This window comes from Scyliorhinus canicula, chromosome 25 (assembly GCF_902713615.1).
Source record: "Scyliorhinus canicula chromosome 25, sScyCan1.1, whole genome shotgun sequence".
Lineage (NCBI taxonomy): Eukaryota > Metazoa > Chordata > Chondrichthyes > Carcharhiniformes > Scyliorhinidae > Scyliorhinus > Scyliorhinus canicula.
In genome coordinates, this window is record NC_052170.1 from 22,127,573 (window position 1) to 22,149,047 (window position 21,475).

Sequence of the window (21,475 nt, forward strand, 5' to 3'; positions counted from 1 at the left end):
GGGTGGATACGTGGGTTTGAGTAGGGTGATCATTGCTCGGCACAACATCGAGGGCCGAAGGGCCTGTTCTGTGCTGTACTGTTCGATGTTCTATGTTCTCTCTCTCTCACTTGGTTAACTCCGCAATCCCTCGAAATTGGAAGCATTTCTTTCACAAACCCACGCTTCCCGACGAGAAATATTGCAGCACAGAGTGAACTGGTGCTGACCCCCAGCTCTGGGGCGACCCACTTGAACCCCATTTCGCTGTCCCTGTCCCCATTCGGAGGGGCCCTGAGTTAGCAATCACGCGGACCTTCAGGGAGGCCGCGCCCGCATTCCCGGCGATACAAATGGCTGCACAGACTAAAATTAACTACAGTATATTTACATTTACTCTCGTGAATGCGCTGTGAAAGACAGGGTGAAGTAAATTTCCCTCAGGGGGCATTAATGATGCACCAGGTCCACGGGGCTGATTCCGGGCAGGTCCAGTGAGGGAAGGTTGAGCAGATACTGAGGTCCCTGAAACCAATCAGAACTCCAGTGATAGAAAGTGTGCAACTGGGGGCCCAACTGTGTGACAAGGAGCTTTAAAATGGGACAATCTTAGGGAGTTAATCAGTAGATCATAGAATTTACAGTGCAGAAGGAGGCCATTCGGCCCATCGAGACTGCACCGGCTCCTGGAAAGAGCACCCTACCCAAGGTTAACACCCCCACCCTATCCCCATAACCCGGTAACCCCACCCAACACTCAGGGCAATTTTGGACACACTAAGGGCAATTTTATCATGGCCAATCCGCCTAACCTGCACATCTTTGGACTGTGGGAGGAAACCGGAGCACCCGGAGGAAACCCACGCAGACACGGGGAGGACGTGCAGACTTCACACAGACAGTGACCCAAGCCGGTATCGAACCTGGGACCCTGGAGCTGTGAAGCGATTGTGCTATCCACAATGCTGCTGTGCAGCCCGTTAGACAGGGTCTGTGTTGGAATGTTTCCACTCATGGGGGAGTGTTGGGCCAGAGGGCACAATCCCAGAATAAGGGAATGCTCAGCTAAGACGGGCTCGAGGAAGAATTTCCTCTCTCCGAGAGTGGTGTATCTTTGGAACGCTTTACCCCAGGAAGCTGTGGGAGGCCGAGTCCTTGAACGGTTTCAAGGCCGATTCAGTTGGGGAATTAAGGGTCTGTTGTCTTTGCTGCTGACAACGTGTTCTCCTCTACACTTGGGAGACCAAACACAGATTGGGTGACTACTTCCATTCAGCCCACGAGCATGACAGAGGCTGGCAATGGGCTGTCATTTTAACTCCTCGCCTCGCTCTCACACTGACATCTCTGTCCTTGGCCTGTTGCACGACTGCAGTGAAACTCAATGTAAGCCTGAGGAACGACACCTCATTGTTCGATGTGGCGCTTGACAGCCTTCCAGACTCTACGGTAAGTTCAACAATTTCAGATCATTAACTCTGTTCCCCCCCGCCCCCCCCACCCACCCTCCCATGCTGCTGCCTTTTCCTTTTCCACTTTCAGACAGTTGCACACGCTTGCTCCAGGCACGTTTTGTTTCTTTTCTTGCCCCATCGCCATTCCCCATGGTTCTGTAAGACCACCATTCAATCTCTCCCGTCTTCCACTCTATCACAGACCTACCTTTTGCCCTGATCTCACCCACCCCATGCTCAAATCCGACCTCTACCTTTTCTCAGCTTTGAAAGGCCATCAACCAGAAACATTCATTGTGTTCCCCCCCTCCACAGTTGCTGTTTGATGGGCTGAGTATTTACAGTCCTTTCTGCTGTTTGCTGGGCTGAGTATTTACAGTACTGCTGTTTGCTGGGCTGGGTATTTACAGTCCTTTCTGCTGTTTGCTGGGCTGAGTATTTACAGTACTGCTGTTTGCTGGGCTGGGTATTTACAGTCCTTTCTGCTGTTTGCTGGGCTGGGTATTTACAGTCCTTTCTGCTGTTTGCTGGGCTGGGTATTTACAGTCCTTTCTGCTGTTTGCTGGGCTGGGTATTTACAGTCCTGCTGTTTGCTGGGCTGAGTATTTACAGTCCTTTCTGCTGTTCGCTGGGCTGAGTATTTACAGTCCTTTCTGCTGTTTGCTGGGCTGAGTATTTACAGTCCTTTCTGCTGTTTGCTGGGCTGGGTATTTACAGTCCTTTCTGCTGTCATTTCAGTGCTGGGATCACTGCCCTCCCAATGTATATTAATCACAGAATAATACAGCACACGTGAGGCCCTATGGCCCATCGAGTCTCCACCGACACATGAAAAACACCTGCCCTGCCATTCTAATCCCATTTGCCAGCACTTGGCCCATAGCCTTGAATGTTGTGACGTGCCAAGTGCTGATCCAGGTACTTTTTAAAGGACGTGAGGCACCCCGCCTCTACCCCCCCTCCCAGGCAGTGCGTTCCAGACCGTCACCCCCCTCTGGGTAAAAACATTTTTCCTCAAATCCCCCCTCAACCTCCTGCCCCTCACTTGTGTTCCCCTCGTAACTGACCCGTCAACTAAGGGGAACAGCTGCTCCCTATCCACCCTGTCCACGCCCCTCAGAATCTTGTCCACCTCGATCAGGTCGCCCCTCAGTCTTCTCTGCTCCAGAGAAAACAGCCCCAGCCTGTCCAACCTCTCCTCATACCTTAAATGTTCCATCCCAGGCACCATCCTGGTGAATCTCCTCTGCACCCCCTCCAGTGCAATCACATCCTTCCTATAATGTGGCGACCAGAACTGCACACAGAACTCCAGCTGTGGCCTCACCAAAGTTAATAATAATAATCTTTATTTGCACAAGTCGGCTTACATCAACACTGCAATGAGGTTACTGTGAAAAGCCCCTAGTCGCCACATTCCGGCGCCTGTTCGGGTACACGGAGGGAGAATTCAGAATTCTCAGCTGGTACGGGAATTGAACCCGCGCTGCTGGCCTTGTTCTGCATCACAAACCAGCTGTCGAGCTCACTGAGCTAAACCAGCCCTCTCCATACAACTCCAACATGACCTCCCTGCTTGTGTAATCTATGCCTCGATTGTAAAGGCCAGTGCCCCATATGCCTTTTTCACCACCCTATTCACCTGTCCTTCTGCCTTCAGAGATCAATGGACAAACCACGCCAAGGTCCCTTTGTTCCTCAGAACTTCCCAGTGTCAGGCCATTCATTGAATACTTCCTTGTCACATTATTCCTTCCAAAGTCCAAAGATGTGCGGGTTAGGTGGATTGGCCATGCTAAATTGCCCGTAGTGTCCTAAAAGGTAAGGTTAAGGGGGGGGGGGTTGTTGGGTTGCAGGTATAGGGTGGATACGTGGGTTTGAGTGGGGTGGTCATTGCTTGGCACAACATCGAGGGCCGAAGGGCCTGTTCTGTGCTGTGCTGTTCTAAAGTGGATCACCTCACACATTTCAGGGTTAAATTCCATCTGCCACTTTCCTGCCCATTTGACCATCCCGTCTATATCTCCCTGTAACCCAAGACTCTCAATCTCGCTGTTAACCACGCGGCCAATCTCTGTGTCATCCGCAAACCTACTGATCCTACCCCCCGCATAGTCATCTATGTTGTTAATATCAATGACAAACAATAGGGGCCCCAGCATGGATCCCTGTGGGTCCCCACTGGACACTGGCTTCCACTAAAGCAGCCGTCTGTCATTGCACTCTTGTCTCCTATAGCGAAGCCCAATTTTGAATCCACCTTATCAAGTCAAGTTCCCCTCTGTCCCATGTGCATTTGCCTTCTTCATAAAGATTTAGACTTTGGAATCAAAAATACATTTTCAGATGACTCCAGATGTTTTTGGGGGGGGGGGGGGGGGCGGGAAAGAGTTGATACTGAGGAGGACCACACCAAATTGCAAGGCAACATTAATACATTTGCAGAACGGACAAATTATTGGGAAATAAATTTCAACAAATAAATAGGGTCACATGTTGCGCGGAAAATAAAGAATCTTAATTGGGTGGAGCAACGGGATCGGACAGTCGGAATACACAAACCGCAAAGTGGCGATGCAGGTTAATAAAGAAATCCAAACACCGGGATTAGGGGCTGTTTAGCACACTGGGCTAAATCGCTGGCTTTGAAAGCAGACCAAGCAGGCCAGCAGCACGGTTCGATTCCCGTACCAGCCTCCCCGAACTGGCGCCGGAATGTGGCGACTAGGGGCTTTTCACAGTAACTTCATTGAAGCCTATTCGGACCAGCGCCAGGGTCCCAGGTTCGATTCCCGGCTTGGGTCACTGGCTGTGCGGAGTCTGCACGTTCTCCCCGTGTCTGCGTGGGTTTCCTCCGGGTGCTCCGGTTTCTTCCCACAAGTCCCGAAAGACATGCTGTCAGGTGAATTGGACATTCTGAATTCTCCCTCTGTGTACCCGAACAGGCGCCGGAATGTGGCGACTAGGGGCTTTTCACAGTAACTTCATTGCAGTGTTAATGTATGCCTACTTGTGACACTAATAAAGATTATTATTATGTGGGGCTTGCTATCAGAGGGAGTTATGGAGGTGAACCGGAATAACAATAAGGTGAACCGGAATAACAATACAGGTGCATTGAAGGGGAGGGTAGAAATGCAGATGAAGGAGATGCAAATCGAGAGCTTATAGGAAGGATGGAAGGAGACTGGAGCAGGGGATAAATATTGACATGGCACAGGCTCCTTGAGCTAGACGGTCTATCCCTGTCTGGACATTCTGCATTTTCAAAAGATGTGCATTGCCATTCATGCAACTGTTCCGGGACCTGTTTGTGGCCAACGTACATGAGGAAGAATAGTCGGGTGGCCAAGAACCAGGGGAAAATGGACGGGAATCGGGGGAAGGTAGCCGGGGGGAGGGGGGGGGGGAGGGGTTACGGGCTCGGTATGGGGGTTTGATGGCAAGCCAAGGCCCAAAACCAAACTATAAATAAATGCCTATAAACATGTGCCTCGGCCATATTGGGGAATGTAAAATATGTATGCTGGCTAAAGGGGGCGGCCACAATTGTTGTTATGAAGATGCTTACCTGTAAATATTCATGTTAAATTTTTGGTGTTTTCCTTTTTTTTTCTCTCTCTCTACTAATTTGTCATATATAAATATGAAAACTCAATAAAAAACATTTATAAAAAAAAAAATGATGTGCATTGAGATAGCATTTCTCATGATCACCAGGAGTCTCAAATGCAGGAAATGGGACAGCTAATTTCCACAAAGCAGGAATGTGAAAGTGACCAGGTCATCGGTCTGAAGGACGTTTATTGGGGGATAAATGTTGACCAAGACATCAAGGATAAGTGCCCCACTCCTCTCTGAAATAATGCCACGGGGTCTTTTATTCCACCCAAGGGGTCTCAGTTTAATGTTTCATCCGACAGACGCAACACAACTGGAGTGTCAGCAAGACTTTGCTTGAACTCGAGCTCTGCAGCACGTTCCAGCTCTTGGTTCCTCTCCATCAACTATTGCCTTCAGTTCCCCATTTTCTTTCGGACGCCCGTGCTGCGCAAACAATTTAAAGTCTATTTTTCATTCCTTCCTATTGGTTAATTCTTAAATCATTTAGCACCACGGGAGACGATGGCACAATGGTAATACCACCGGATGAGGAACACACAGATCCAGGCTAATGCTCCGGGGACACGTGTTCAAATTAATTTAGTTCATTCAATTAATAAACGTGGAATTGAAAGCTTTAGTCGATGGGTGACCACGAAAGTATCAATTGTTGTGAAACCCCCATCTGATTCTAGTTAGCTCCTGTTGCCAAAATAAAAAGGTGCGACACGTCGGGCTGATAACGCGAGAGTGACTGCATTGCTCTGGGCCAGGTTCGATGCGTGGAAGATGCCAATGCCCCTTTCGGAAGGAAATCTGCCGTCCTTACCCGACCTGGCCGTCAAGTGACTCCAGACCCACAGCAATGCGGTGGACTCTTAATGGTCGAGTGCGACACTCAGTTCAAGGGCAATTAGGGATGGGCAACAAATGCCGGGCCCAGCCAGTGACACCCACATCCCCATTGGAAGAATGTTTTAAAGGAATTGTGCTCTGTAACTTTATCTGGTCCCTCACTGTTTGGTTGCCCTTGTTCGTTCAATGAAGCTGACCTTTTAGTCACACCTAGTGATTTTCGTCTGCCATCTTAAGCTACTTTCACTGGTCATCCCCTGGTTGTTAGTTTACTGTTCCAAAGGCTCTGAATGCCTGTTCCTCTGGGGCACTGGCCACGCTTGAGTTCAGGTGGAGCCTGCCTCAACAGTGTAGTTCCTTCCTGCCCCATCACTGGCGCCAGTGACCCAAGAAATAAATAGAATCCCACCTTCCCGTATCCGTCTTTCAGCCACACATTTGCCTTTCTGTTCCGCCTGCATGTCAATTCACTCGTTGCTTGGATGGCGATCTGGTGCAGTCTTTTGAATCGCCATCTCCTGACATTCCCTTAGCAAGACCACCTTCCCTTCCCTCTACCTTAATGGTCCTGACATGGATCGCCCCACAATTTATGGCAGCATGGTTGTTAGCATTAATGCTTCACAGCTCCAGGGTCCCAGGTTCGATTCCCCGCTGGGTCACTGTCTGTGCGGAGTCTGCACATCCTCCCCGTGTGTGCGTGGGTTTCCTCCGGGTGCTCCGGTTTCCTCCCACAGTCCAAAGATGTGCGGGTTAGGTGGACTGGCCATGCTAAATTGCCCTTAGTGTCCTAAAAAGTAAGGGGGGAGTTTGTTGGGTTACGGGTATAGGGTGGATACGTGGGTTTGAGTTGGGTGATCATTGCTCGGCACAACATCGAGGGCCGAAGGGCCTGTTCTGTGCTGTACTGTTCTATCTATCTATCTAGTGTTCCCCTTACGTTGTTTCAAGGTGTCACTTGCGCTCAGGGGGAATTGCATCGTTCACGGCAAACTTTGTGCATCAGGTACCCATTCTTACACAAATCCCACAACAGAACTCCTGGCATTCTCGTGACGAACAGGTTGGATCTTGACAAAGATCTTCCACCCATCGAACCTGGCCCAGAGCAATGCAGTCACTCTCGCGTTATCAGCCCGACGTGTCGCACCTTTTTATTTTGGCAACAGGAGCCAACTAGAATCATAAAATCATAGAACGCGTACACAGTACAGAAAGTGGCCATTTGGCCCATCAAGCCCCTGTCAGCAATTTAGTCCCATTCTCCCACCCTCTCTGTGTATCCTGCAAATTCTCTCTTTGTCAAGTGTTTGGGCCGCTGCCTTTTGAAAACCACAATTAAGTCCGCCTCCACCAACGCTCCCAAGCAGTGAATTCCACATTCTAATCACCCACTGCGTTTTTAAAAAAAGCTTCTTTCTTCTGCCACCTTTGGTTCTGCTGCAACCTGACCACAAGAAAGGTGGTCGAGCGTGTGGCAAAGGTTCAGTCTTCCTTTACTTCAGAAAACATTGAGGTGATAACAGAGTTTGGCTTCAGACACCAGCAGCCGCTAAACGCAATTATACACAAGCTCCTCGCGGCTAAAACCTGCGCAGGCCCGCGCTCCCGATGGGGTCACACGTGCCTGCGCACTTTTGTTAAAGACATCCCGACACGCAATTAAATAGGATTCCTATGCGTGCGCCGGAAAGTTGTTGACCAATGGGAAGAGTTGGTTCTCAGCCGTTATAGCAAAGGGAATGGTGATTCCTTATCCACGCCGTCTAGGTCCCTCATGATCTTGAACCTCTTTCAAATGCCCCCTCAGCCTTCTCTTCTCCAGAACAAGCCCAGCTTCTCCAATTGATCCATGGAACTGAATCATTCCCAAGACCACTCTCGTAAATCTTGGCCTGCACTCCCTTCATTATCTTCCCTGAAGTCTGTCCCCTCCCCCTCCCCAGAACCGGGCACAGTGCCCCAGGTGGAACCAGCACTTTATAAAAGGTTCATCGTTAAGCCCCGTGCTTTTGCCGTCTACGTCACTGTGTAAAGCTCAGGGGTCCGTGTGCCTTTTTAGCCACTTTCTCAACCCGCCTTGTGCATGAACTATCGGGTCTCTGTTCCTGCGTCCCATCTAGACCTGCATCCTTTAGATTATATTGCTTTCCCTCATGCCAGTCAAACTGCACCACTTCACATGTTTCTGCAATAAACTGTGTCTACTATGCGCCTGTCCATTCCACCTCGAAGTCCACACGATCCTCCACATGGTTCACCACCCTTACCAGTTTAGTCTCACGTGCCTATCACGGAATTGTACTCCGCGCACGCAAACACACCCAAGTCATTTACGCACATCAAAAGCATTAGGTCTTGTACCAACCACGTGGAGTGCCCCCACTGTATACATTCCTCCAGTCTGAAAAGAGCAACACGTGCCACTGTTTCTGGCCACTTGACCAACTCTGTACCCATGCTGCCACCGCCCCGTTATCCCATGGGCTTCAGCTGTGCGGCACTACCCTGTAACCTGCAATTCGCTACCAAAATAGAAAACGCGAAACCAAATACCAACCATCGTCCACGCGCAGTGTTTACAAATATAATTCTCACCTGATCAAACATGACCCAATATGAAAACTACCCCGGCAATTCCCTCAGACGCTAAGAGACGGCGCTTCCTTCCCTGAAAGATTAGGATCCGGAAGACTCACCTGACGTTTTTCAGCATGTACAGTACTTCCAAGGGTAGGTGCGAGCTGGCAACGTCAAACTCGGTCAGGTCAGCTTCGAGGACGGAGGGTGGGGGCTCCTTCGGCTGCAGGGTGGGAACTTCCTTATTAATGTGCAAGAACCTGCGTGGGACATTGGGGAAGGAGGAGGGGAGCACAAAAAAAGAGATGCTTAGACGAGTACGGATTGGAGGCAGAGCGGCTGAGGCAAAGGCGCATCAATGCGGTGATGTGAGATTCGACACACCAAGGACATTAGCAAAAAAAAGCAGGGCCAATCATTCAGAGCTTTCTCCCAAACGGCGAAGTGTATTCTTGCATTCCCACACTCGTATCGAGCAGGCGAAAGAGGAGCAATCGTGTTTCGGACAAACCCGAGCAATAATCAGCACCTGGTTTCAGGGGCCAGATTAAAGGCCCTAGCTCACCTGAAAGGCATCCTGTGCGAACCCTCCCAGCTGCAGCCCCTGCCCCAAGACAGTGGGCGGGGGGGGGGGGGGGGGGGGGGGGGGGAATGAAACAAGAGGCTCCTAACCAATAAAAATGCCCTTGGCACAGGGTTATTGAACAATAAAAATCATTGACAAACTCAAGCCAGGTATTAGGTTAAGCTGATTGACCCTTCCACCAATGCCATCGCAGAGCCAGCGTCACGTGTTACCGAGGCTGCATTTTAATCGTAATCCTCAGCAGTAACAATGCAGCCCAGTCACTTCTGGTCGCCGGCTGCAGATTATCACGAGCACCGTCCAGCATCACTGGCTTGGAGACATTAACCCACCTGGAGAAACGGCGCGTGCACTCGTTTAGAAAACACTTACTTCGAACTGGCACCAGAAAACAAAGGTCGGGAGTCTCCAGGAAGCTACATGGCTTACAGGTTTCAGGCACGATGGCCTGTCAGAGTAAGTGTTTAATATCACCATTGTTATATCCCTGTTGGGTGCCTCACCACAAGCATCAAGCCATTATGCATTAAGCATCGTGGCAACTACTGGACCCAAGACCGTGACAAACTTCAGAGAGTCGTGAACACCGCCCAGTCCATCACACAAACCCGCCTCCCATCCATCGACTCCATCTACACCTCCCGCTGCCTGGGGAAAGCGGGCAGCATAATCAAAGATCCCTCCCACCCGGCTTACTCACTCTTCCAACTTCTTCCATCGGGCAGGAGATACAAAAGTCTGAGAACACGAAGAGACTCAAAAACAGCTTCTTCCCCGCTGTTACCAGACTCCTAAATGACCCTCTTATGGGCTGACCTCATTAACACTACACCCTGCATGCTTCATCCGATGCTGGTGTTTATGTAGTTACATTGTGTTGCCCTTTTATGTTTTTTTTAAATTTTATTTTCTTCTCGGGTACTAAATCTGGTTTAGCACAGAGCTAAAGAGAAAGCTTTGAAAGCAGACCAAGGCAGGCCAGCAGCACGGTTCGATTCCCGTACCAGCCTCCCCGGACAGGCGCCGGAATGTGGCGACTAGGGGCTTTTCACAGTAACTTAATTTGAAGCTTATTTGTGACAATAAGCAATTTTCATTTCATTTCCTTTTCAAGTGATCTGCTCGCAGAAAAATACTTTTCACTGTACCTTGGTACACGTGGCAATAAGCAAGTCCAAATTATTTTAGGGACGAGCGTAACTTGAGAATGTCAAAATGAGCAACAGCGATTCCTTTTAGGAATACCTCGTTCATCTAACACGGGGACACAGCAGGCGGAGATGACAGCTCAGCACGAACCGCAGCAAAATAGAACCAGAATTCAGCTCCAGTGACTTAACGGAGTGTGGTAGTATGACTAGGGACATTACGGTACCTTAGAACCGAGCTATTGGTGCAGAAGACTCGCTGCCCATTGGCCCAGGCAAGTCATGTGCCTCTCTGCCGATTGGCTGAGGAAGTCATGTACCGCCCTGCCGATTGGCTGAGAGGTAGGTAGCTCCGCCTGTGAGGCGGGGTATAAGAACCCGCACGGTTCGGCAGTCGGCCTTTCTTTCTGTACGTCTACTGCCGGGCGCACATCTTGTGCGTTAAAGCCTGTCGTTTGGAACTTCTCCTCGTCTCGTGTCCAATTGATGGTGCATCACGGAGCGACAGCCCTGGACGATGCCATCTCCCAGCAATACCTCTGGCTGCTACAGAGATCACAGGCAAGCGGTGCTCAGTATCCCATCGTCGTGTACGATTGTCGAAAGAACAACGAGGACCTATCGCTGAAACTGGACCATGTGCCAAAAAATAAAAAGGTCCCCCGCACCTAACCCAACCAACCAAACAGCTCTAAAGCGACGATCAGGTGTACAAAACATGATCTTGGCGTTCACCAACAAAAGAATAGAAAACAGGACTCGTGAATGGCTTCGAAAAGGAACATGTGTTCAGAATTGAAGCTGCAATCTGCGTGCGTTTCAAACTTTCCTGCCGTTTAAGGCTTTGTGGTCAGAACTGCCACACAGTCAGTTATATCGCAGCCTGCGTGACAAAATCGTTCAAGATTTGCTTGGGTTCAAAATTCTCTCTCATTGCCCCACTGAAAAAATTAAATGAAATGAAAATCGCTTATTGTCACGAGTAGGCTTGAATTGAAGTAACTGTGAAAAGCCCCTAGTCGCCACATTCCGGCGCCTGTTCGGGGAGGCTGGTACGGGAATTTAACCCGCGCTGCTGGCCTGCCTGGCCCTGGCTTTCAAAGCCAGCGATTTAGCCCAGTGAGCTAAACCAGCCCCTCTGTGCTAAAAAATGTCAATGATTAATTTGTCATCAGTCTCAACCTGGTCTGATTTAATCTCAAATGAAAGTATATGCTTAGTGTTTAGGAGTACATAGCTGGAGTGTTGCTGAAAAAAAAGATACTCTTTTAATCAAAGTTTTTCATCTTGCACTTATTAGAAATTCACAAGAATATCAATAGAAGGCAGATCATTGAGAAGAGAGTGCTGATCGAGTCTACTTGCCAAATAATCAGGGCTCTCTTCTCACACATTTAACTTTCTTGATTTCCCTTAAATTGGTATCCGAGCGAAACGTTCCGATGAGTCATATCATAGAATTTACAGTGCTGGAGGCCATTCGGCCCATTGAGTCTGCACCGGTCCTCGGAAAGAGCACCCTACCCAAGCCCACACCCCCACCCCATAACCCAGCAACCCCACCCAAACCTTTTTGGACACCTAGGCCAATCCACTTGACCTGCACATCTTAATAATAATTAATAACAACCACCTTTTATTGTCACAAGTATGAAGTTTACTGTGAAAAGCCCCTAGTCACCACATTCCGGCTCCTGTTCGGGTAAGCTGGGGGCCGGGATTTGAACCCGTGCTGCTGGCCTTGACCTGCATCACAAACCAGCTGTCCCAGCCCACCGAGCTATACCTCTTTGGACTGTGGGAGGAAACTGGAGCACCCCGAGGAATCCCGCGCACCCGGAGGAAAGGTGTGGTTAGAGCATAGAACATACAGTGCAGAAGGAGGCCATTTGGCCCATCGAGTCTGCACCGACCCACTTAAGCCCTCACTTCCACCCTATCCCCGTAACCCAATAACCTCTCCTAACCTGTTTTTGGTCACTAAGGGCAATTTATCATGGACAATCCACCTAACCTGCACATCTTTGGACTGAGGGAGGAAAGCGGAGGACCCGGAGGAAACCCACGGGGAGTGTGTGCAGACTCCGCACAGACAGTGACCCAACGGGGAATCGAACCTGGGACCCTGGAGCCGTAAAGCCACAGTGCTATCCACTTGTGCTACCATGCTGCCCTTACTGGGGTAGGGCGGGGGAGTGGGCCTAGGTAGAGTGCTGTTCCTGAGGGACGGACTCGATGGGCCGAATGGCCTCCTTCTGCACAGTAGGGATTCAAAAGATGAAGAAAGCTCGAAAAGGATCCGGGTTTGAGAGCGTAGAGCTGGGCAGCTGAAAGCACGCGAGCCCGGAACAGGGCAGAGGGTGCAAGGAACTCACAAGGGGCCGGGGGAGGAATGGAGATTCTGGAGAGATTGTCGGGTCCCCGGAGGTTGCCGAGATGGAGAGGGACAAGGCCGTGAAGGAATTGAAACACGAGGGTGAGGATTTTCAATTTTGGATGTTGGGAGATACGTGTGCGAGAGGACCTGGTGTGGATACGGGCAGCAGAGTTATGGGGGGGTGAAGGACGAGAGGCCATCCCTCGCAGTTCTGTGTCACAGCGACAATACTGAAGCTAGGATATCACCTACAATTGCTGGGACACAGGGACAGAGGCCAGTGACCTTCTGGATGAAGCTTTTACAATAGAGATGTGGAGCTGGAAACTCAAACAGGATCCTGAAGGTGTGAAGAATTGAAAACAGCCGGGGACAGTAGCTGCGGTGATCCCCGGGGAGGGGGGGGGGGGGGGTTTGCGGAGTTTGCGACGGGGTCGAAAGGCGATAAGCTTTGATCTTTTCAGCATTCAGCTACAGAGCAGTGGGTCTCACATCCAAGGCTAGCTGGTGTAGGGGGTGAGAGCGCTGGCAGTAAAGTAGAAATGGGGCTGTTCAGTGCATTTGTAGAAGTAGATCCACGTGTGACGCAATGTCAAGGGGCAGCACGTTGGTGGAGGAGACTGAAAGGGACATTGATCCTGGGGAGGGTAACAACCAAACCCACAGTGAGAGACAGGAAGAGAAGTCGTGCTTGGCAATGCTCTGGGAAGCAGCAGTTAAGAGAGAGACCAATGTGCAATTTACTGATAAGCTTCACCCTGTTGCTGTAGCGGTTTGAGCAAGGGAAGCTGGCAGAGAACCAAAATGGACGACTTCAGTAAAGGACGCAGTGCCATTGCCGTTCCGCCAGCTTTCAGCAAAGACAGGATTTCAATATGATCCTACCACAAGAGGAGCCTGGGAAAGTAACGGCCATGGCCCGTAAGTTTCTAGAGAAAAATCAGATAGTTAACCTGCAGGCCAGGCCCAGGAGGTATCAATGCAAGGTGTGGTTAGCTGGATGGGAAGGAGCCGGGTGAGTTTAGCCGCCCCCCCCCAGTGGATATGCTGCGTAGGAAGGTCAGCAAAGAGGGGGCGATGCCAACGACACAGCCCCATGAGGGTCTCCAAATCGGCACAAGGGTCTCCGGGTGCTTAAAGACCCAGGGCAACAGCAAAGGAGCGGGGAGGAGGAGGAACAACAATGGGTTTGAGTAGAGGGGAGATATAAAAGGCAGTATTGTGGAGTGACAGGAAGGGGAGAAAAGAGAGTAATAAAAAAAAAAAGAGATACAGAATTGGCTTAGGTCTGAGCAGCAGTCGGTGTTCAACAAGCAAAGCCCGCTGGACGGTTCACGTTCTTGATCATGAACACCCAGCAGCAGGCACACCAGGCACTGGAAAAGGCATTCACAACCTGTAGCTCTGCAACCTCAGCGGGACCTTGGTGTGCATTTGTTTTTTGATAAAGTGATTGTACCCAATTCATTTTTTCCAATTAAGGGGCAATTTAGCGTGGCCAATCTGGCCAATCCACCTAACCTGCACATCTTTGGGCTGTGCAGACACGGGGAGAATGTGCAAACTCCACATGGACAGTGATCCAGAGCCGGGATCGAACCTGGGACCTCGGCGCCGTGAGGCAGCAGGGCTAACCTACTGCGCCACCATGCTGCCAGAGCTTGGTGTGCATGTACACCCGTCCGTCAAAGCGGCAGAACAGGCGGATACAGTTTTTAAGAAGGCATATGGTATACTTGCCTTTATCAGCCGAGGCATAGAGTTTAAGAGCAGGGAGGTTATGTTGATGCTGTATAAAGCATTGGTTAGGCCACAGCTACAGTATTGTGCGCAGTTCTGGAATCTATATTACAAGAGGAATGTGACAGCACTGGAAAGGGTGCAGAGATTTACCTGGGCTGGAGAGTTTTAGTCATAAAAGATTGAGGCTGGGGGTTGTTTTCCTTGGAGCAGAGTTGACTGAGGGGGAACACGATTGAGATGTATAAGATTTTACGAGGAGCACAGATAAGAGGGATAAGATTTACGAGGCAGCACGGTAGCATGGTGGTTAGCATAAATGCTTCACAGCTCCAGGGTCCCAGGTTCGGTTCCCGGCTGGGTCACTGTCTGTGCGGAGTCTGCACGTCCTCCCCGTGTCTGCGTGGGTTTCCTCCGGGTGCTCCGGTTTCCTCCCACAGTCCAAAGATGTGCGGGTTAGGTGGATTGGCCATGCTAAATTGCCCGTAGTGTCCTAAAAGTAAGGTTAAGGGGGAGTTGTTGGGTTACGGGTATAGGGTGGATACATGGGTTTAAGTAGGGTGATCATTGCTCGGCACAACATCGAGGGCCGAAGGGCCTGTTCTGTGCTGTACTGTTCTATTCTATAAAATAAGAGCGGACAGGAAAAAAATGTTTCCCCTTGGTGGAGGGATCTGTGACGAAGGAGCACAGATTTCAGCTGAGAGGCAAGAGGTTTTGAGTGAATGTGGGAAAAACGTTGTCATTGAGGGGGGGGGGGGGGGGGGGGGGGGGGGGGGGGAGTCTGGAAGTCGCTGCCTGAAAGGGTGGTGGAGGCAGATACCCTCAGAATATTTTAAATGCACTGTGAGGAACCTCTTTTTAAATCCCTGTATGATCCTGGTTTCCTTGTAATGCCCACCTTGCTGGCTGTTTTTAAAACAACGAACATTTGGTTTTGAACTGGAACACCCTCCTCCCCTCCCCCCCCCCACCCCCGGCTAGCTGCTATTTGTACTGGCCCAGCCATGCCCCTTGTGCAGTGTGCTTTGTGGCATTGCTTGTGATGCAATTTTGATGGGCAAGGCTAGCAGCCTCTTCTGAAACTTCTGGACATTTTCTGTTTTCGATTGGGATTGGTAGAGCCTTTCAGAAGATTCTGGAGCAGAATGTAGGTTCCATTTTTGCTTTCAGTTTTGTTCCGCAAAGGAGCTGGGCAGAAGCCTGTTCAATATTTCTCCCAGAAAGGCAGGAACTTCTTCTCTCTATTATCTTGGCTGGAGTGAGCAGCTCTGGGCGCTATCAGTCCTGTGAAGGTTTAACTCCTGATTTAAATTCTGCAAGCATTCTTTCTAGCCAGGCCTCTGTGAGTTAAACCTCTGAGAGAAAGGCTGGAAAAAGCTGATGTCTCCCCTGAAGTGCAGGCCCTTTTCTCAGGTAGAACCCCTGCACAAAGACCAGACAAGCAGCTGAAAGGCAGAGTGGACGGTGAACTTGCTGCAAACGCTCAGGGAGAGAATTCTAATACAATCTCAGAGATACTGACAGTCAATCTGGTGGTGGTCTCTACAAGTGAAGGTGACTCTTCAGAGAATTCCTGAAGCTCCCGAGATCAAGATCCAAACCAACAGTTAGTTTTCAACACACCTTCTGAGATGATCACTGCCTACAAAGACCATGACCTCAGCAGCAAAGAGTCTTGTCTCTCGTCCATTTTAATCCATGTTATTTTGATCCTTTCCTACCCTCATCATGTGTCTATCTCGTGTATGTCTGGGTGGAGCATGGGACAGGGCTTGGGAAATAGCTGGATTAGTAGACCATTGTTCTATTATTTCCATTACAGGTTTATCTCTACTCGTGTTTTAAATTGTATTTTTTCATAAATGTTTTACAAATCTGGTACCTGCAAGTCATTGAAGTACTCAACGGTCAAAGATCTCAGGAAATTATACAAAGTATTGGTTAATTCACTTATATAGGAACTCTGGAATCTGTGGGGCTGGAATTGACCATGCACTAGCCTTGGGTGCCAGAACAGTACTTAGATGTGCATTTGCGATGCCAAGGCAGATACGGCTACGGGCCAAGTGCTGAGAACTGGGATTAGAATACTTAAATGATTGTTTCTGACCGGCACTATGGGGAGCATGGTAGCACTGTTGCTTCACTGTGCCTTGGACCCGGGTTCGACTCCCAGCCTGGATCACTGTCCGTGCGGGGTCCGCACGTTCTCCCAGTGTCAGCGTGTCTCCAGGAGCTCCGGTTTCCTCCCATAAGTCCCGCTGGTTAGGTGAATTGGACATTATGAATTCTCCCTCTCTGTGTACCTGAACAGGCGCCGGAGTGTGACGACGTGGGGATTTTCCCAGTAACTTCATTGCAGTGTCAATGTAAGCCTACTTCTAATAAAGATTATTATTATTACAGACGCGACGAGCCTATTTTGCACTGTGGACATCCGTGACTCTGACTTGATAGCTCAATACCGGACTACAGGAGACTATCTGACCTACAAATTACAAGTATTGTTCAAGTTTGTCTCATTATTTGTTTCGAGATAATGTCTAATTAAGGAAGTACCGTTTTGCAATGATCAGCATTTTTTGTTTCCTTTTTGTCCTTGGCCTTGAGGTTCCAACAAAGGAAGATGTGGATTGCGACACCTGGAAACAAGAGAAGTATTAGCCACATTTTAGGAGCTTCACAAATCAAAGGAGGGAGAAACTGCAGTTCTCAGGCCCAATCACTAAACATTCACATTTATTAAACACCCGAGCACTTCTCAAATTAAGGAACTGCTTTATTAATAGTCATGGGGGGGGAACGGTTTTCCTGAGATGGGTCACCATGATATTGTACCAGACGGTGATCTTTAGAAGCTTCATTCGGTGGGCAAGGTGGGGAGTCAACCTCCAAGAAACAAGCAGCAACTTGCTCAACGCAATACAGTGCCAACTACTCGACGATGCAGCACTGTTACATTTCACCTCAACTGACATGCTTGAGGTGTACAAAATTATGAGGGACGCAGATAGGGGTGATGGGAAGGAACCTTTCCCCTTAGTAGAGGGGCCAATGACCAGGTGTTTTAAGTTAAGGGGCAGGAGATTTAAAGGGGATTAGAGGAAAACCATTTTTCACTCAGAGGGTGGTGAGAGTCTGGAACTCGCTGCCTGAAAGGGTGGTAGAGGCGGGAACCCGTACAATTATTTAAGAAGCACTAGACGAGCACTTGAAACGCCAAAGCAGACAAGGCTATGGGCCAAGCGCTGGAAAACGGGATTAAAATAGACGGGTATTGATGCTGGCGCAGACACGATGGGCTGAAGGGCCTCGTTCTGGGCTGTCAAGCTCCAAGGCGCGATGACAAATGTCTCCGGATTCTCCGGCCTCCCGCCGCGTGTTGCCCGGCAGTGGGAGGCGGCGCGCCGTTCGCTGGCGGCTGGCGTCTCTGTTCCCGCCTCTGTCGATGGGAATCCCCATCGGGGGCCAGCCTACGCCGCCAGGAACGGGGGGAGCGCCGTCGGCAGGAACAGAGAATCCCATCGCCAGCGAAGGGCCGGAAAATTGGGGCCCGGGTTTCAAACGTATCCCTCGTTCTGGGAGTTTATCCATCAAAAAAAAAAATCGAGCCACACACAGAGCAGAAATGGCTCACGTTCAAATCAAATCTCGGACTGCAGTAATTTAGGGCCTTTGAAATTAGGTGGTGGTGATTTGGGGGGGGGGGGTGTCAGCCAGGGGCACTGATGACTCATTGCTCTCCCACAGCACAAATGGTCAACAGACTCTCAGCAGCAGCCACTCGGAACGGGCTACGGGATGGGGGGGGTCCTCGGCACCCCATTGAACAGTACTGCATCCAGCGCGAGGGGTTCGATGTTCAGGGAGGGGAGAAAGGTTGGCAGGGAAAAGGTTTGCCAAGAGAATTAAAAGCTTTCACAGAACGGAGAGCAGCTGAGCGCTGAACCCGGGAGACAAAGCTCCAAATCAATCACGCGTCGCAGCCGGCAGTGTGCAGAGTCAGTGGAAACACTTGGTAAGACACGTGGGCATCATCAGAAGCTGGTTAAAAACTGGAGTGACAGCTTCCACGCGAATAACGGGTTGAAGTTGATTTGAAAGCGGCCCGACACAAGAGATTGAATCTCCTTGCTCAATCCCAAAAGATGGCCCGCAGTGGGATGGACCTCTCCAGAATCAGCGGACATGGATCTCCCCGTCTGGGACTTGTAGGTTGGGGAGCGGAGACAAGCGAAGATGATTCCAGTAGCAGTAGAGGCCAATCCGACACTTCCTCAGTAATCCAAAACTACCCCCACTATTCGGGTCACACACACACACGCACACAGGGTTGAATCTGAAACCCAGATGACGGTCTGCAATTCACCGGCTCAACCACTGCAGATTAACCTTCGACCTCGGGTAGGCCGTGTCCTTCATACCTTTCTCATGATCTTGCGCCCGTAGAACATTACTTTGTCACGCTTTCGGAATCTGTATTTCGGCGCTTCCTCAGCTTGAATTCCTGAGAAAAAAGCAACAAGTACACACAAACAATTAACATTCGGCAAAAGCGGACGGAAAGGACCTACAGAATAGAACTCGTTTCTCTAGGAAAAAGCGAAGGTTTGCATTTCTCACTCTGTGGGATCAGCCAAAATTTCCAGGCAACAGTCCCTCCCCATGTTAGAAATCAGCTTATTTTGACACTGATTCAATACTTCAAGGGATCTCTGAATCAGGGTTACTGAAAGAACCATCGAGCCAGTTCCAACGCAGTCAACACACGGAGCCAAGTGGATTATCAGACAGAATTGGCGAGCAGAGCTTGAGGCATGTTTGAAGAACTTTGCTCGAAGGATCAGGCCCTTGCAGATACATGTAAATGTTGGCACAAGGCCGTGTGGGGCACATTCAGAATTTGCAGTGCATCCGGGAGGCTACTACCAAAGTTCGGACAGGATTCGGTCAGCATATTCATGGATGTTAGGATTGTTTATGTTCCGGTAACTAACCTGGAACAGCTATACAAATACCGTGGCTCCACGAGCAGGTCAGAGGCTGGGATTCCTATGAAGAGTAACTCACCTCCTGGCTCCCCAAAACCCTGTCGACCACAGACAAGATGCAAGCCAGCAGTCTGATGGCATACACGTCGCTTACCTGGATGAGTGCAGCTCCAACAACGCTCAAGAAGCTCAACGCCGCTGACGCACAGCAGCAGCCGCGTGTACCATCCTCAAGGTGCACAGCAGCAACTCACTAAGCTCCTTCGACGGCACCTGCCAACCCGTGACCTCCACCACGAAGCAGGACAAGGGCAGCAGGTACATGGGGAACATCACCGCCTGGGAAGTTCCCATCCAAGCCACTCGCCATCCGGACTTGGAAAGATATCGCTGTTCCTTCGCTGTGGATGGGTCACAATTCTGGCACGCCCTCCTGAGCAGCATTGCGGATGTACCTCCACCACGTGGGCTGCTGTGGTTAAAGGCCACCACCTTCTCGAGCGCACTTCAGCACGGGCAAAAAATGCTAGTTTTGTCAGCGGCCCACATCCCATGAATTCACAGTGCAGAAGTGCTAAATTGCCCGTAGTGTCCTAATAAAAGTAAGGTTAAGGGGGGAGTTGTTGGGTTACGGGTATAGGGTGGATACGTGGGTTGGAGTAGGGTGATCATGGCTCGGCACAACATTGAGGGCCGAAGGGCCTGTTCTGTGCTGTACCGTTCTATGTTCTACTCCCAATCATTCTAGTGCACTCCATCTGCCTATCCAATAACCGCTAGAAAGTTCCTAAAGTGTCCGACTCCACTACCATAGCTGGGAGTGCGTTCAACGCCCCAACCACTCTCTGAGTAAAGAACCTACCTCTGATATCCCTCCTATATCTCCCACCATGAACCTGTAACAGCTACATCCACAGAGGAAAAAGTTGCTAAACGTCCACTCTATCTTTCCCTCTCATCACCCTGTACACCTCAATTAAGTCACCTCTCATCCTCCTTCGCTCCAATAAGAAAAGCCCTAACTCCCTCAACCTTTCCTCATAAGACTTACCCTCCAATCCAGGCAGCATCCTGGTAAATCCCCTTTGCACCCTTTCCAATGCTTCCACATCCTTCCTACAATGAGGTGACCAGAACTGCACACAATACTCCAAATATGGTCTAACCAAGGTTGTGTACAGTTGCAGCATAACCTCACGGCTCTTAAACTCAATGCCCCTGTTAATAAATGCTGACACGCTGTAGGCTTTCTTCACGGCTCGATCCACTTGGGTGGCAACTTTCAGAGATCTATAGACATGAACTCTGATCTCTCTGCTCCTCCACAGACTTCAGAACCCTGTCGTTAACCCTGTAATCCAAATTAAACTTTGTCCTACCAAAATGAATCACCTCACACTTATCAGGGTTAAACTCCATCTGCCACTTTTCAGCCCAGCTCTGCATCCTATCAATGCTCAGACAGTAGATGCATTGGTTTTAATTCCCCCAAATTCTCTAGATTTTGGAAAGATCCCATCATAGAACATAGAACAGTACAGAACAGAACAGGCCCTCGATGTTGTGCCGAGCCATGATCACCCTACTCAAACCCACGTATCCACCCTATACCCCCAACAACCCCCCCCTTAACCTTACTTTTTAGGACACTACGGGCAATTTAGCATGGCCAATCCACCTAACCCGCACATCTTTGGACTGTGGGAGGAAACCGGAGCACCCGGAGGAAACCCACGTACACACGGGGAGGACGTGCAGACTCCGCACAGACAGTGACCCAGCCGGGAATCGAACCTGGGACCCTGGAGCTGTGAAGCATTTATGCTAACCACCATGCTTCCGTGCTGCCCACATTGGATAATAGCACATGTATTTAAGAAAGCAAAAAACTATAGGCTAGTTAGTTTGGAATCTATTATTAATGAGGTCATAGCAAGGGACCTAGAAAACCTCAATGCAATTAAGCTGAGTCTCCATGGCTTTGTAAAAGGGCAATCGGATTCCTGGGCTGGCGGGACTGTCACGTGAGGAGAGACTAAGTTGGTTTAGGGGCAGCACGGTAGCATGGTGGACAGCACAATGGCTTCACAGCTCCAGGGTCCCAGGTTCGATTCCGGCTTGGGTCACTGTCTGTGGCGGAGTCTGCACATCCTCCCCGT

At 50.0% G+C, this 21,475-nt stretch overlaps 1 protein-coding gene across 1 annotated transcript in view; it reads right to left on the reverse strand.

Moving 5' to 3' along the window:
• LOC119957014 (patatin-like phospholipase domain-containing protein 6) overlaps window positions 1-21,475 on the reverse strand; it is a 96,636-nt gene that overhangs the window by 49,946 nt on the left and 25,215 nt on the right. The window contains exons 6-8 of the mRNA XM_038784598.1: window positions 18,750-18,832; window positions 16,885-16,967; window positions 8,591-8,731 (exon numbers count right to left, since the gene is read on the reverse strand). Of these exons, the coding sequence (XP_038640526.1) occupies window positions 8,591-8,731; window positions 16,885-16,967; window positions 18,750-18,832 (307 nt within the window). The remainder of the gene's footprint in view (window positions 1-8,590; window positions 8,732-16,884; window positions 16,968-18,749; window positions 18,833-21,475) is intronic.